General features: G+C 40.7%; 1 protein-coding gene across 2 annotated transcripts in view; it reads left to right on the forward strand.

Moving 5' to 3' along the window:
* The window catches only part of ROCK1 (Rho associated coiled-coil containing protein kinase 1), a 182,088-nt gene that overhangs the window by 80,425 nt on the left and 87,925 nt on the right, over positions 1-13,738 (forward strand). For both annotated transcript variants that reach the window (XM_084620659.1, XM_084620660.1), the window contains exons 4-7: positions 689-826; positions 2,392-2,567; positions 5,028-5,112; positions 7,546-7,690. In XM_084620659.1, coding sequence (XP_084476785.1) covers positions 689-826; positions 2,392-2,567; positions 5,028-5,112; positions 7,546-7,690 — 544 coding nt within the window. The remainder of the gene's footprint in view (positions 1-688; positions 827-2,391; positions 2,568-5,027; positions 5,113-7,545; positions 7,691-13,738) is intronic.

The raw sequence follows: 13,738 nt of genomic DNA on the forward strand, positions 1-13,738 counted from the left end.
TTCTAATATAGGGACCGTAAACCTAGTGAGAATTTTATTCTTGGAAAGAAAGTTTTCTAGGATCTTAACTTTTAATACTCACATCCACAGACATCTGAGTTGAATGTGCATTTTCACTATACTCATCCTGGCCACTGCAACTCTAGGAATTTGTGAGGCAGCTCTTCAGCTGGCTCTGACAATTTACATCACCCAAGGAACTGCCTCCAAAACCTGAACGCAGATTTTACACATATAGCATTTTTTGTGTGTAGTGAGTTAACAACCAGGCCTGCTCATATTGAATCACTGAGTTGGGTAGCTGATGGAAGAGATGTAAAATAAGGCAAATGTGCTCTTCAAAATATTTATGTTCTTTTTACATTATTTAGCAAAAATATTTACACTTTTATTAAAAACAAATAAATGTAAATTACAGAGCAATTATTGTAATGTACATGGACTTTTATTTTTAATATTCTTAGCAAGTGTTCTATTCTGATAGTTGTATTGTAGTTAAAAAATGCAATATTATACCATGTAGATCAATAGAATAATTATTTTTACGAAAGAACCGTGAAGAATTGGATAAAATTGGTGAACTAAGGTAAAATGCTCAAAGCAGAAAAAATATTGAATTAAATATCTTAATAGATCATCAATATGAAAAGTTAATCTATTTTTCTGTATCTTAATTTTATCTTCAAAGGTAAGGCATAAATCTTCAAGGAAGGTGTATGCTATGAAACTGCTGAGCAAGTTTGAGATGATAAAAAGATCAGATTCTGCATTCTTTTGGGAAGAAAGGGACATTATGGCTTTTGCTAATAGCCCCTGGGTTGTTCAGGTATAGTTATACCACTGTTAATATTTTTGATTATGGCAGCGTGATTTTGTTCTATCACTGGATGAATCACATTGTAACTGAAGAATTATATAAATGTTCATTTGTAGCTTTGTTTCCTAAGCAACTTACAAAACTTCCTTTTTCAGCTAAGTTGAAATGTTTTGTTAGGAAAAGCCATTGAAAATTTAAAAACTGCAAAAAACAAAATTGTAGTTGCTGTAATTCTTTTTAAAGTTATATTAAGTAGTTATGTTCTGAATTAATATATGGTAAAATAATGTTGTTAAAATTGTTGTGCCTGCTGGACAAGAATTCTTTGTGTCACCCCAGTGTATGTGACAATTATTCACGTAAAAAGCATATTTTAAAAAACAAGTAGTTGCACAAATATATATCTGTTTTCTTGTGTCTTTGGTAAATGAGGTTAAATGCAAAATTTGAAATGAGATAAGAGAAGCCATAATTGAGCAATGTGGTATTGTAGATTTGTGATGATAAATGCAGTTTAGCCTATATAATTTACAGTATGAACTTTTTTTTCCAAGCCTCAGTTTCTTCTTTGAAATATAAGGACTGGGTCTTGCAAAGACTTGCACATATGCTAACTTGCTCAGTGGTACTACTCTTAATTTTAAGAATGGTGCCTACATCTTTGTTGTTTGATGGTTTAAATGACCTAACTTTCAAGCTCATGGAAGCCTTATTTACACTGATTTGGGAAAAAATCGTGTTAGTATTTTTCTAGAGAATGATTATCTGGAAAGATGTTTGCATTGTTTGCAAACAATGTGTAAATTCAAGAGCCGTTAATTTACTGGTACTGTTTATTTTGAGCAGGCCTATGCCAACCGATAAACATGGATTTGTACTTTTTTAAAAAAAAAATAGGAACTCACTTTTCAAACTGTATGATTTGATAGAAGAATGATAAATTTGCAATAGTAAATCAAATATAGTAACTAGGGCTATAAGAACGCTGCAAAAAATTTTAATAGTTTTCATTCATAGCTTGTGCATTTTGGTAGGCAGATCCACTCTCCTGGATTGCTTGATGCATTTGTTAGAAGATGACCAGTTTGCAGTTCTGTACAATACTTTATTTTCGTAAGATCCTAAATAAAACAGCTATCTAAAGAAAATATGCAGGCACTTCAGAAAAAATGCAGGCAGATATCTTTGATAAAATATTTCCTTTTTAATGTATTTGTAAACTAATCAGCTGTCTCATTTAATTGATGGAAGCTTGTTGCTCAGTTATATAGGTGTATGTAGTCTGACGGTGATCTCAGTGTTCATTGAGCCAGAGACTCTATCACAATCAGTCTCCTTTAAACTACGCTTTGGCAGTGTAAAGAGGCAGAAGACAGCAGTAATAGTGCCTCCTCTTCATAAGGGGAATTCTGGTTGACAAAAGCTGTTGGAATGGCTCTAGTAATTCTACTAATCTTTAAGTGTTAAAACATTTGCAGTGAAATTAATTTGATCAATGCAATATGCAAAATTTTCAAGCTTTTATATTAAGATGTACTGAATATTCAGTTACTTACTTTTGTTTGTTTTTATAGTTATTTTATGCATTCCAAGATGACCGTTACCTTTACATGGTGATGGAATATATGCCTGGTGGGGACCTTGTGAATTTAATGAGCAACTATGATGTTCCTGAGAAATGGGCAAGATTTTATACTGCAGAAGTTGTTCTTGCGTTGGATGCAATTCACTCAATGGGCTTTATTCACAGGTGCATATATAATTACTATAGTTAAACTAGATCTATATTAATCTTTACTTTGTCAGAATGTCTTTATAAGCATTACTTAATCTGTTTTTAAATTGTTGCTGGTATTATTACTTCATGGTTATTCCACTAGACACCTTAAACATTTCTTAGTGTGAGAAAATGTGAATCTGAGGTGATAATCTTCAAGATAAGATATTTTCAGCAAATTGACAGTACTTGAGCATTCTGTTCTCTGCCTGAGCTTGGATTTCTAGGATTTGCCCACTTTACAGGTGGAAAAAACAAAACCAAGATGGATCTAATAAACTATCCCAAGCATTTAGTTTGGTTTCTTTCCTGAGTAGAGAAAGCACATGGTTTAATAACTGGATAATAATAGTATTTGGTAGTGTCCACTACTAGGTACTATTATTTATTAGATGTGTTGTTGTTGTGCCTAGAGATCAGAGCCCCATGGAGCTAAGCACGGTACAAACACCTAATAAGAGATAGTCCCTGCGACAATTTTTTTACAGTTTAAAGGAACAAGAAGACAAAGGGTAAGAGAGGAAACAGTCACAGACAGGTAGAGTGATTTACTACAGGTTGCACAGCAGGTCTCTGACAGGAATAGAACTTGGACTGGGACTCAGAAGACTCAATGCCCTAATCCACTGGACCACGCTGCAATATTTGTATTAGAATATACCTCTAATGACATCTAATCAGTCTTGTTTTCTAATCAATCCTCACATTATGATCGGATTGAATGAATCTCAGGATTGGGTGCAGTCTTTCCATATTTGTTCTACTTGATGGGTGATCCACTCCAATAGATTTAATTTAGTTTTGTCTCCAAAGAGAGATGTGAGAAGAGGGTGCAAATATGAGAGCGATACAGAGAGAATATAGATAGATTGGTAAATAAAGTAGCTCTTTCAGCCTCTTACTAATGAGGTAACATTGAAAGAGCAAGTCATGGAAAGGAAGAATACTACCTGCAACTATAGTAATTATTTTTAAACTCCCTAGACATGTATTTCTGCCTATGTTTGTTCGTTGTGTCATGGGAACAAAAAATTAACATATACCATACTTTCGTTCGTAGTCCTCCTCTCTGATTTTTATCCATCCCTTCTTATTTGGAATAGCAGTGTGGCTAGATATAACACAACAATTTTAATTGCTTTTCTTTTCTTTTCTTTTTTTCTTGAAGAGAACTCAATCGTCATTGGTTGATACAGAAATAAAAAATGGCTACATAGTCAATGAGAGGCTTGTCTTAGTAAATTACATATAACTAAAGTCCTGCAAATCTGCAGATATCCATTTTATATTGGTGGATACAAATTTTGTATCCACTCGGGGCTCTACATATATATCCATATTTCTCATTTTTGTTATGATTCAAAACAGCAGAATGTTATAGTTCTAATTTACTAGACTATTAATCAAAATATAGAGTTGAAATAAAACCTCAAAACCACTAAACAAAGGAAGATTAGAATATTAGCTTTAGTTGAAAAGAAAGCTATCTTAAATACAAATTTGCTGCTGTATAATAAAAACAGCATAAGTTAATCAAATTATTTTGCATTAAATATGTATAGTGCATTTCATTGTGAAGGATCCCAAAATACTTTGTATACTGTATACATTTAAGAATCACTTAAGCACATCTAAAATATAATCACATCGGGGGTAGATTATAATAGCTATTCCGTGGTTAGCATTTGTGTAAAGTTTTTGGTTTTTTATTTTATTAATTGGGAACTGAAAAATAATTGCTTCACTTGAAAATATAGGGGTAATTTTAGGTTGGGGTAATGTAAATATCCAAATTGCAATTTGGCCAGGAGGTTAGGATTAATACTTATGCTTGTCCATATATATTCTGTTAGTGGTGTGCATGTTCGCCCTGCACTTCAGTTTAAAATCTTTGGGCCAGCAGTGCCTGTTGGAGGCCACACCTGTGTCATGAGTGTCTCATGCCTCCAACTGAAGATGTAAAGGCTGGGGCATCCCCTGCTCTCCCTTGGTTCCTTCTCACCACCTGTGGTTGCAAGTTGGAATGTGCTGCGTCCAACTTCTTTACGCACAGAATGGCATATTCTTTGTTATGTAAATAATTGTACTGACCTTCTCCACTGGATAAATCACTTTCTCATTAGGAAGGGATATGAGGAACTTGAGTTTGAAGAGTAATACCCAGGTTCTTGAATTGAACCTACATCTACAGAGTTATAGTTCACTGCCTTAATGAGAAGACAATACTTACTGATACTTGAAATTTGGGGGTAATTTGACTGAGAGTTTGAAAAATTGGAGGGGGCAAAAGGAACACTTGCATTTTTTTGAAGTGTCTTCTTGCCATCTTAAGAGTCTTAGTCTCTTCTTGTCATGTCACATCAGAAAAATAGTTGTCTTGTTTTGGTAAGTATAACTAATTTGTCAAATTAAGTATAATGTAATATTTTTCAGAGATGTGAAGCCTGATAATATGCTGCTGGATAAAGCTGGTCATTTAAAACTAGCAGATTTTGGTACTTGTATGAAGATGAATAAGGTTGGTATATTTAAACCTTGAATCTAGCACTGCTATTTGAGGAGCGCATCCTGTGAATATTGTTCTTTGGGTTTCCATCTGCTATTGGTTGATTGACTTTCTCTGGTGCTTAGCACTGTTGTGTTTGAGAACCTCACATCTGTTAACAAATTTAGCCTCACAGCATCCCTATGAATTAGGGAGAAATTATTATCAGTTTTACAGATGGGATATTGAAGCATTAAGAGATTAAGTGCCTTTCAGTCACATAGGAATTCTGTGGCAGAGACATAAAAGGAGCCTAAATGTCCTGGTACTTGCCTTAGTCATAAGAAAATCTTTCCATATCAGAGTGTATATTAGTTTCCACAGTGTGTACAGTGGAAAATTAATTGTTGAATTGTGCACCATAGTTTCAGTACCAAGAGAGCAAATAACATTTGTATCCTCTATTTTTACTGTTGGTTAAAAGGAGACTACTAAAAGTCCTGACACCTCTTAGTCTGAGACTGCAGTCCATGTCTCTGTTATCAACAGGGAGAGTACATAAACTCTTCCCCCTCCGCCCCCCCGAACTTGGGAAAAAGAGGACTGTTTTTTCCAATGTGAGTGAGTCTGAAATTCCTTTGTTGTACTTTCTTGTTTTTTCTTTTTCCTCCTACCTCTGTTCCTCTCGTTGACCTAGACTGCAGAGCGAGCTTCTTGTTTCATCTGCTTGAGGGGACTTAAGCTATTTAGCAGTGGTAAATAGGGGGAAACTAAAAGCAAGAATTTAAGAGATTTCTTATTGATCATTTTTAAAAAGTTACATGTGATTGCCATTTAGCAGCCTCATCACAATTGAAAAGTAAAGGTTGATTCTGCTGCAACCTTTTCAGTGTAGAATCAGGTTATTGAAGGACTTGTTGACAGCAAACCAGTGCAATGAGAAACATGAAAAGGAGCTCTTTTTAATTTGATGGAAGCATTTATGTCTGCTAATGTGCTACTCAAAGCTCTGAAGAATCAAATCCATATTGTTCCTTAGAAAAATCCGAGGTCATGGCAGTGTCTCAGTGGTTGCATACTGACTATCTCCTTCATGTCTTTGGTTATCATATTACTGAAGTAAAAAAAGAAATGAGCTGAAGCAATTTCTGTGTCAATTGTCTGTGATGAAACAATCAGTATCCAAAGTTACTGTGCCCTTTATGTGCTTATTTGCCATAACTTCACTCAGCAAAAATGTTTGAGCAACCAGGTGAAAGAAATCTCAGAATTATTCTATTGCAATATGTCCTCATGAGGCCATAAAATAATAAATGATTTCCAAAGCAAGTTTGCAAACGCTATAAAAATTTTTTTGCTGTTCTCTACACAGTGTTATTGGTTTCTGTCAGACAGTACCGCATACATCAACATATACTAGGGGAAAACCCTTGAAATGGGTGATCCTTGATAGATCACATGTAACTGATAAGCACATCTGTTAAATCTTTTCAGGAACACTTGAATGAAGAACTTTGTCTAGCTGCTTTATAATAAATAAATAAAAGGCACTAAGAGCTCCTTCAAATAAGGCCAGACTTGGGCAGTATGTGCAGGCAGTTCCTCATAATTGCCTCAAATGGCTTTAGTGGAATATCCTAGGCATGAATTTGGCCCTGTATGTTAAGCTTAATTATATCTTAACTATGGCACAGTTAGGTAATGATGAATTTTGATGAAGAAAATTATGATGATGTTAACCTTGTTTTTATTTTTGAGCGGCAAAGTACCAAAAAAAAAAAAGACATCTATCCCCAATAAATAGACTTTAGCATATATTGGTGTTGCAGAGGCAATTCAGTGTCTGGAATACACTTAATTTCACTCAAAAAAAATTGCAAGTACAATACTGGTTTTAAATTGGATATATTAAGCAAAAATTAGTTGTAAGCAACAGTTTTCATTATGTAATTACATCTGCAGATCCCCTCTCTATGAATAGCGTGCCCTGTCCTATGGAGCCTAGAATCATTTCAGAACTGTATGACCAATAGAGAAGAGCAAGTGGGTGCTGACCATGAATCCAGTATTCCAAATCACAACCAAGAGACTGCCCTTAATTTGTCCGTTCTTTCTCCACTGGCACAAGCAGCCATGGGACATTCCTTTCAGCCCTTGTCCCTTATGCAGTTTGTCTACTTAGGATTTCAAGTTTTAATATTTAATTTTTTGTGGTTCTGTGGATTTTTTTCAGAGCAGTTTAATAGTTATTTAATAGTATTAAAATGTATCTTCGGCAGATCTGGAGTTATGTGCTGCATTTAAAAGATATTTTTAGAATGATAAAATGCCCACCTCAGACCAACATTTTCAGAAATTTCCATTGTTTAGGAAAGGAGTATTCATCTAGATGATAAATATTCCCTTAAAATGTTGTGCAATTCCCATTCTAAATATTTGAGCCTTACTGTTTTGTTTTCTTTGTAGGAAGGTATGGTACGATGTGATACAGCTGTTGGAACACCGGATTATATTTCTCCTGAAGTATTAAAATCCCAAGGGGGTGATGGTTACTATGGACGAGAATGTGACTGGTGGTCAGTTGGAGTCTTTTTGTATGAAATGCTTGTTGGTGAGTAACAAGGTCATCAATGTTTTATGAGTAAAATTAACTGCACTTGCTTCTTGACTTCATGTTAAAATCACATTATGATGTTTCTCATGTACTTTAATTCAGAATTATCCTGCTTTACTGGTTGCCAGTAATTGTAGTATTTACAAAATATGTTTGTGTTGTACAGAGGCATCAGCAATATTATATCAGTGGGCTTTTGTGGGTTAGTGTTGTTAATTTTGTTATTACGTTAAAGGAACTATTGGTAGAATTCTTTGCTTCTGATGCAGTTTTATTCCCCTCACTAGATACTGCTAAACCATCCCTTCCAGATATAATTTATCAAAAGTGTTTCTTTTCTTTCTTTTTTTTCCACTTGTGGAAAGTACCAAAGTGCATCAAGTATCAGGTATTTTCAAAGATGTTTCGCAAGGAAGCCTAGTTCGAATGATCCTATAAGATCTCAATTCACCTTGCCTCCCATTTCAGATGAAACAAGTTGAATTATTTGCTGTATTAATACATTGGTATATTATTCAGAAACAGAATATAAAAATTCAGCATATGGCACTGAATAGAAGTTGGCCCAGTGTTGCTGACTCTGTTTTTGGTTATGGTTATGAGACCATTTTTTTTAAAATGGGCAAACAAATTAATAAATTCACTTTCTCTTTGCAAGCATATACATCACAGGCTAAGGAAAAAAATTGAGGGCTCCTTGTTAAAATATTGTCAGCACTTCAGTGGTGGACACTCTAGAAACATTTAAGACTTCTCCCCTGGAGTCTGATTGAACATTAAGCACCCTAACAATCCTGTTTTGATTTGGATAAAATGAATCGGCACAAAATGTCTTTTTCACTAAATGGGATGCCGATATTAATAGGACTTACATTATTGTGGTTAATGATGCACCCAACTCAACATCTGAGCATATATATGTACCTATAATTATATATCCGTCATTTTGCCTGTAATAGATTGCAGCAGTAGCCACCCATCAAAACTACTACTTAATCAAGCAAATAATTGAGCAATTAAATTAACTTTAAGTCATGGCAGGGTCAACTAACAGTCACTGGTGGACTGAGAGAAAGAAGGAATTCCATAATCAAGGTTCCAACAGCAAGAATTGACCATATTTGAAAATTCTTTAGAGCAGTTAATAAACTCTGGTATGTGAGCTTGTTGTCCGTGGTACCTGAACAACAACAAAATTTTGTTTCAGTGCACAGTTGCAACATGCACAGCAGGGTGTCAGAAAACATCCTAGAAGCAAACTGTACTCTCCTGGCTGCTTTCAGCCATAAAGATGAATAACATTCACTCACCATGCAAGCATAGTAGTTCTGTTTAGTGGTGTGTTGTGCGCTGTGGCTATGCAGATAGGTGTCGTACTCTAATCTGGTGCATAGTTGACTGGCTTTGTGTTAAGACTAACCTCCTGCTTGTATTGGGCCTCGTAGGTTAAGCTACTAAGGTAAACTTGTGAAGTTCCATATCAGTCCACTAGAGACCCTCTTATCTAAAAAGATGGTTGCATACATGGCTGGTTCAGAGTGGCTGCAAAACCTGCAGCCACAGGGAGCCCTGAGACCAAAAGACTGTCATGCAGGAATTTTGCTGTAGAGCAGGATCTCCCACTGTACTCCCTGCCCTTCAGACCCGGCAGCCTAACCCTTGCAAGGCTGCGAGGCAGGAGGCAGATGGAAAATTCCCTCATCTCTATGCAGGGAAGTTGGGAGGCAGGGGTGGTTGGTTGGGTCTGGTGGATAAAAGCCTGGCTATATAGAACTAAGGTGATTTGCCTGGTTCTTCAAATTGGAGCCTCCTCCCACCAGGGGGAACTACTGTGCAAATTTGTTCAGCACTGCAGGTATCCAGAGGCACTGCTGGGGAGTGGGTTGGGGCCATGCTGCTGAGGAGCAGAGACCTCCTGGAGCTGAAGCTGCATGATGCCCAAATAAAGCTCCCATTGTTCTTTGAGTGCTTGCTCATGTCCGTTCCACGCTAGGTGTGCGTGTGCCGCATGCACAGTTGCTGGAGATTTTTTCCCCTTAGTGGTATCTGTAGGACCAGCCCTAGTGCCCCCTGTAGCAACATACACGTGCTGGTATAAGGGGCTCTGCCGGATCTGCACCCTCTCAGTTCCTTCTTACATGCAGGATGGCTGCTTGGAATTACCTCCTTGCTCTTGCAAGGCTTTCCCAGTGGTTTGGACTCTGTAGTCTGTTCCACATAGTTTTTGCAGTTAGTGTTTTTAGTTATCAGTTAATATTAGTGTATGTAGTGTAAATAGCAGTCCCAGTTGTCAAGCGACGTTGGCCCAGGGACTGGACATGGCCTGGTCCTCAGGCTTCAAGTCATGTACCTCCTGCGGCAAGCCCATGCCAATGAGTAATCTGCATTTGAGATGTCTAAAGTGCCTTGGGGAAGCTCACATTAAGGAGATCTGCAGGGGCTTCAGACTGCATTCAGAAAGACAGGGATATTTGGTCTGAAGGCTTTGCTCATGGAGGCAGCCCTCAGACTGTCCTCGGAGTTGTGCCGCTCCAAATCGGGGCCAAGCACTTCAGCCTCCAGGTGAAGTGCTCCACTGGCACTGTGCTCTTCCTGGCACCATTCTCCATTGCTGGTGTTGAGGAAGAAGCATAAGAAACAGCTTGCTGAGAGAGGGCACTCTCTGGTGCCAAAGAGGGCCAAGCAGGGAGCAGCTGATGCAGTGAGACCCATGCCAGGCCACACGTCTTCCCCAGAGCCATGGTTGGCTCTGGTGACTCTGCCTAGGGCACCGAGCCCAGTCTGGGACCCATCTCCAACTCCTGAGATTGGTCATGGCACCTCGTGCCTGTGAACCCCCTTGACTCTGGAGGCATTCCTGGCTGCAAAGGATTTGATGTTTCTCCCTGTACCGCCCACCCCCCAAAGCCACTTGCCAGCCAGGGCTACCAGGGATAGAGGGTTCAGGGGGTGGTGCGATAGCAACCACCGTGGCACCTCCCAGAGGAAAGTCCTCCATGGCCCTGCCACAGCGGTCCCCACCCCGGTGCCGGTTACCGATTTCCCGGCACCACCTGGTCTCCAAGGGAAGAGTCCTCTTTGGAATCCGAGGGGGAATCCTTCACCCTGCCGAAAAAGTACCGGTACCCGACTTATGTACTGGACTTCGGTACAGGCACCGCAGCTGGTGCTTGGCCACGGGGCCATTGGCCAGTGCACTGGCAATATTGGAACCTGTAGTCGTACTTGGTGGTGTCCAAGAGATGAGCCACTGTTTCATCCTGACCGGCACCGGACCCCAACTCCGGTACTTCAGTGACCTCAGCACTGAGGTCACTGAAGTAGCCCATATGGAGGTGGTGCAGGTGGAAGAGGAAGGACCAGCCCCTCCTACTGTGCTAGCCTTTTCCTCCTCATCTCCTGATGAGGCAGTTGTAGGTCCTAGTTACCGGTTTCTGCCAGATGACTACAGGGCCCATCAAGAGCCCCTAAAACAGGTCGTCACAAACTTGGGGCTGGAAGCTGAGGAGCTAAAGGAGTCCACGCATAGCCTGATTTATATCCTGGCTGCAGGGGATCCCTCCAGAATGGCCCTGCCAGTCAATGAAGTGCTGTTGGGGCTGGTAAGGGTGCTATGGCAGACCCCTTAGTCTCAGCCCCCTGCCTCTAAAAGGGCAGAGACCAAGTACTGTGTACTGGCTAGTGGGTTTGAATACATGTACTCACATTTCCTCCCTCCCCCTGGTGGTGTCAGTCTCAAATGAGTGGGACCCCAAAGAATAAAGAAGCTAAGAGGCTGGATCTGTTCAGTGAAAGGTTTCTCTGGAGGAGTCTCTGCACCTTGCAGTCTTTAAATCATGATTTGAGGACTTCAATAGCTCAGACATAAGTTAGGGTTTTTTACAGGAGTTGGTGGGTGAGATTCCGTGGCCTGCGTTGTGCAGGAGGTCAGACTAGACGAGCATAATGGTCCCTTCTGACCTTAAAGTCTGTGATTCCGTGGGCAACCTTTAGTTTTGCATCTCTAACTAGCAGGCGCTGCTGGGGAGGTATGATTTTAACTTGTGGGACTCAGTGCTCAAGTTTAGGGACTCTGTGCTGCTGGAGTCAAGGCAGGAGTTCATGGTCATCCTGGAGGAAGACAAGATGGAGGCTAGGGCCTTCCGCTAGGTAGTTCTGGATGCTGCTGACTCAGCGGCCAGAACTATGGAATCAGCGATCACCATGAGGCGCTGTTCATGGCTCCAATCATCAGGCCTCTCGCATGAGGTGCAGCAGTCTGCTTAGGGTACCTCCCTCTTTGAGGGTACCTCTCTGTTCTCCAAACAGATGGACTCCAAGCTTCATGACCTCACAGACTCAAGGGCCATGCTTTGCTCCTGAGGCCTCCAGGAAGCATTTCAGGCCTCAACAGCCTCAACGGGTTTTCGGGGCACACAGGTGGGAACCCTAGAAAAGGAAAGGGAAGGGTTAAAAGCATAGTCAGTCCCTGCCTTCTGCCTCAGCTTCCCAGTCAGGCTCAAGTAGGTACCCGGTGGGACCAGGCAGGCCTTTTGAAGGCACGCCTGAGGATGACATACCAGACTCGATTCAGGATCCATCCCCCATTTTGTTTTTGGACTGCCTATCGCGCTTTTGCCCTGTGTGGTCCTATGTAACATTGGACTGTTGGGTGCCCAGTACTGCAACAGTTTGTTACATCCTGCAGTTTTCATCCACCCCTCCATCCTACCCCTCCAATCCTGTCCCTCTTCAGGGACCCTTCTCACAAGCAGCATCTCATCTAGGAGATACAAGCTCTCTTATGTCTAGGGAATATAGAGGAAGTTCCTTGAGGCTTGAGCAGGAAGGGGTTTTACTCCTGATTTTTCCTAATCCCGAAAGCCAAAGGGGGCCTACTGCCCATCCTGGACCTGTATTGTCTCAACAAAATATCTCAAGAAATTGAAGTTTGGCATGGTCTCCCTGGCCTCCATCATTCCCTCCTTGAATCCAGGAGCTGGTACGTCACCCTCAATTTAAAGGACACTTATTTCCACATCTCCATGTTCCATGGACGGAAGATTCTTTAGGTTTATGCTGGGCCAATGCCACTACCAATTCAATGTTCTTCCATTCAGTCTGTCAGCTGCCCCACGGGTTTTTGCGAAATGTATGGCGGTGGTTGCAGCCTATCTCAGATGTTGAAGTGTACAAGTCTACTCGTTCCTCGATGATTGGCTGATCAAAGGCCGCTTGTGGGTTCTGGTTCAGCACAGCATTGGCATAGTACGGGCCACCGTTTGAGCACTGGGTCTGTTAATAAACACGCACAAATCAACATTGGTCTTGGTGTTGAGAATAGAGAGTATTGGGGCAGTGCTCAACTCCACCCAGGCCAAGGCCTACCTATTGAAGGCCAAGTTCCGAACTATGTCGGATCTAATTGCCTGGGTTACAGTTCACCCACTTACAACCACTCTGGTGTGCCTCAAGCTATTAGGTCATATGGCAGCGTGTACCTAAGTGGTGCAGTATTTGTGGCTATGTCTCAGACCCCTATAGACGTGGCTCATGTCAGTCTACTCAATGGACAGATACTGCTTGGACTTGGTTTTCAGAATTCCAACGCCTATCTTCGCTTCTCTGACTTGGTGGAAAGAACCATGTTCTGTGATGAAGGGGTGCCTCTTGGTGCCCTGTATCTGACAGTAACCTTGGTTTCAGATGTGTCAGACCTGGGGTGGGGAACCCACATTGGCAGACTCAGGACCCAGGGTCTTAGGACCCAGGATGAACTCTCCCTGCATGTAAAAGTTGGGGAAGTCAGAGCGATACGCTTGGCCTGCCAGGTGTCGTTTCCCCTCCCCCCCCCCCCCCCCAAGCTCTCAGGCATGGTCGTGAAGGTCGTGACAGACAACATGGCCTTGATGTTTTACATCAACAAGCAAGGGGGATCTTGATCCTCAGCTCTGAGTCAAGAGGCCTTCCGATTGTGGGACTTCTGCATGAAGCACGCTATTCGTCTTGGGGCCTCGCACCTCCAGGGAGACTGGAATGCATTGGTAGATCATCTCAGCAGGTCCT

Source organism: Lepidochelys olivacea (assembly GCF_965140295.1).
Source record: "Lepidochelys olivacea isolate rLepOli2 genome assembly, chromosome: 2".
In the NCBI taxonomy this organism is placed as follows: domain Eukaryota; kingdom Metazoa; phylum Chordata; order Testudines; family Cheloniidae; genus Lepidochelys; species Lepidochelys olivacea.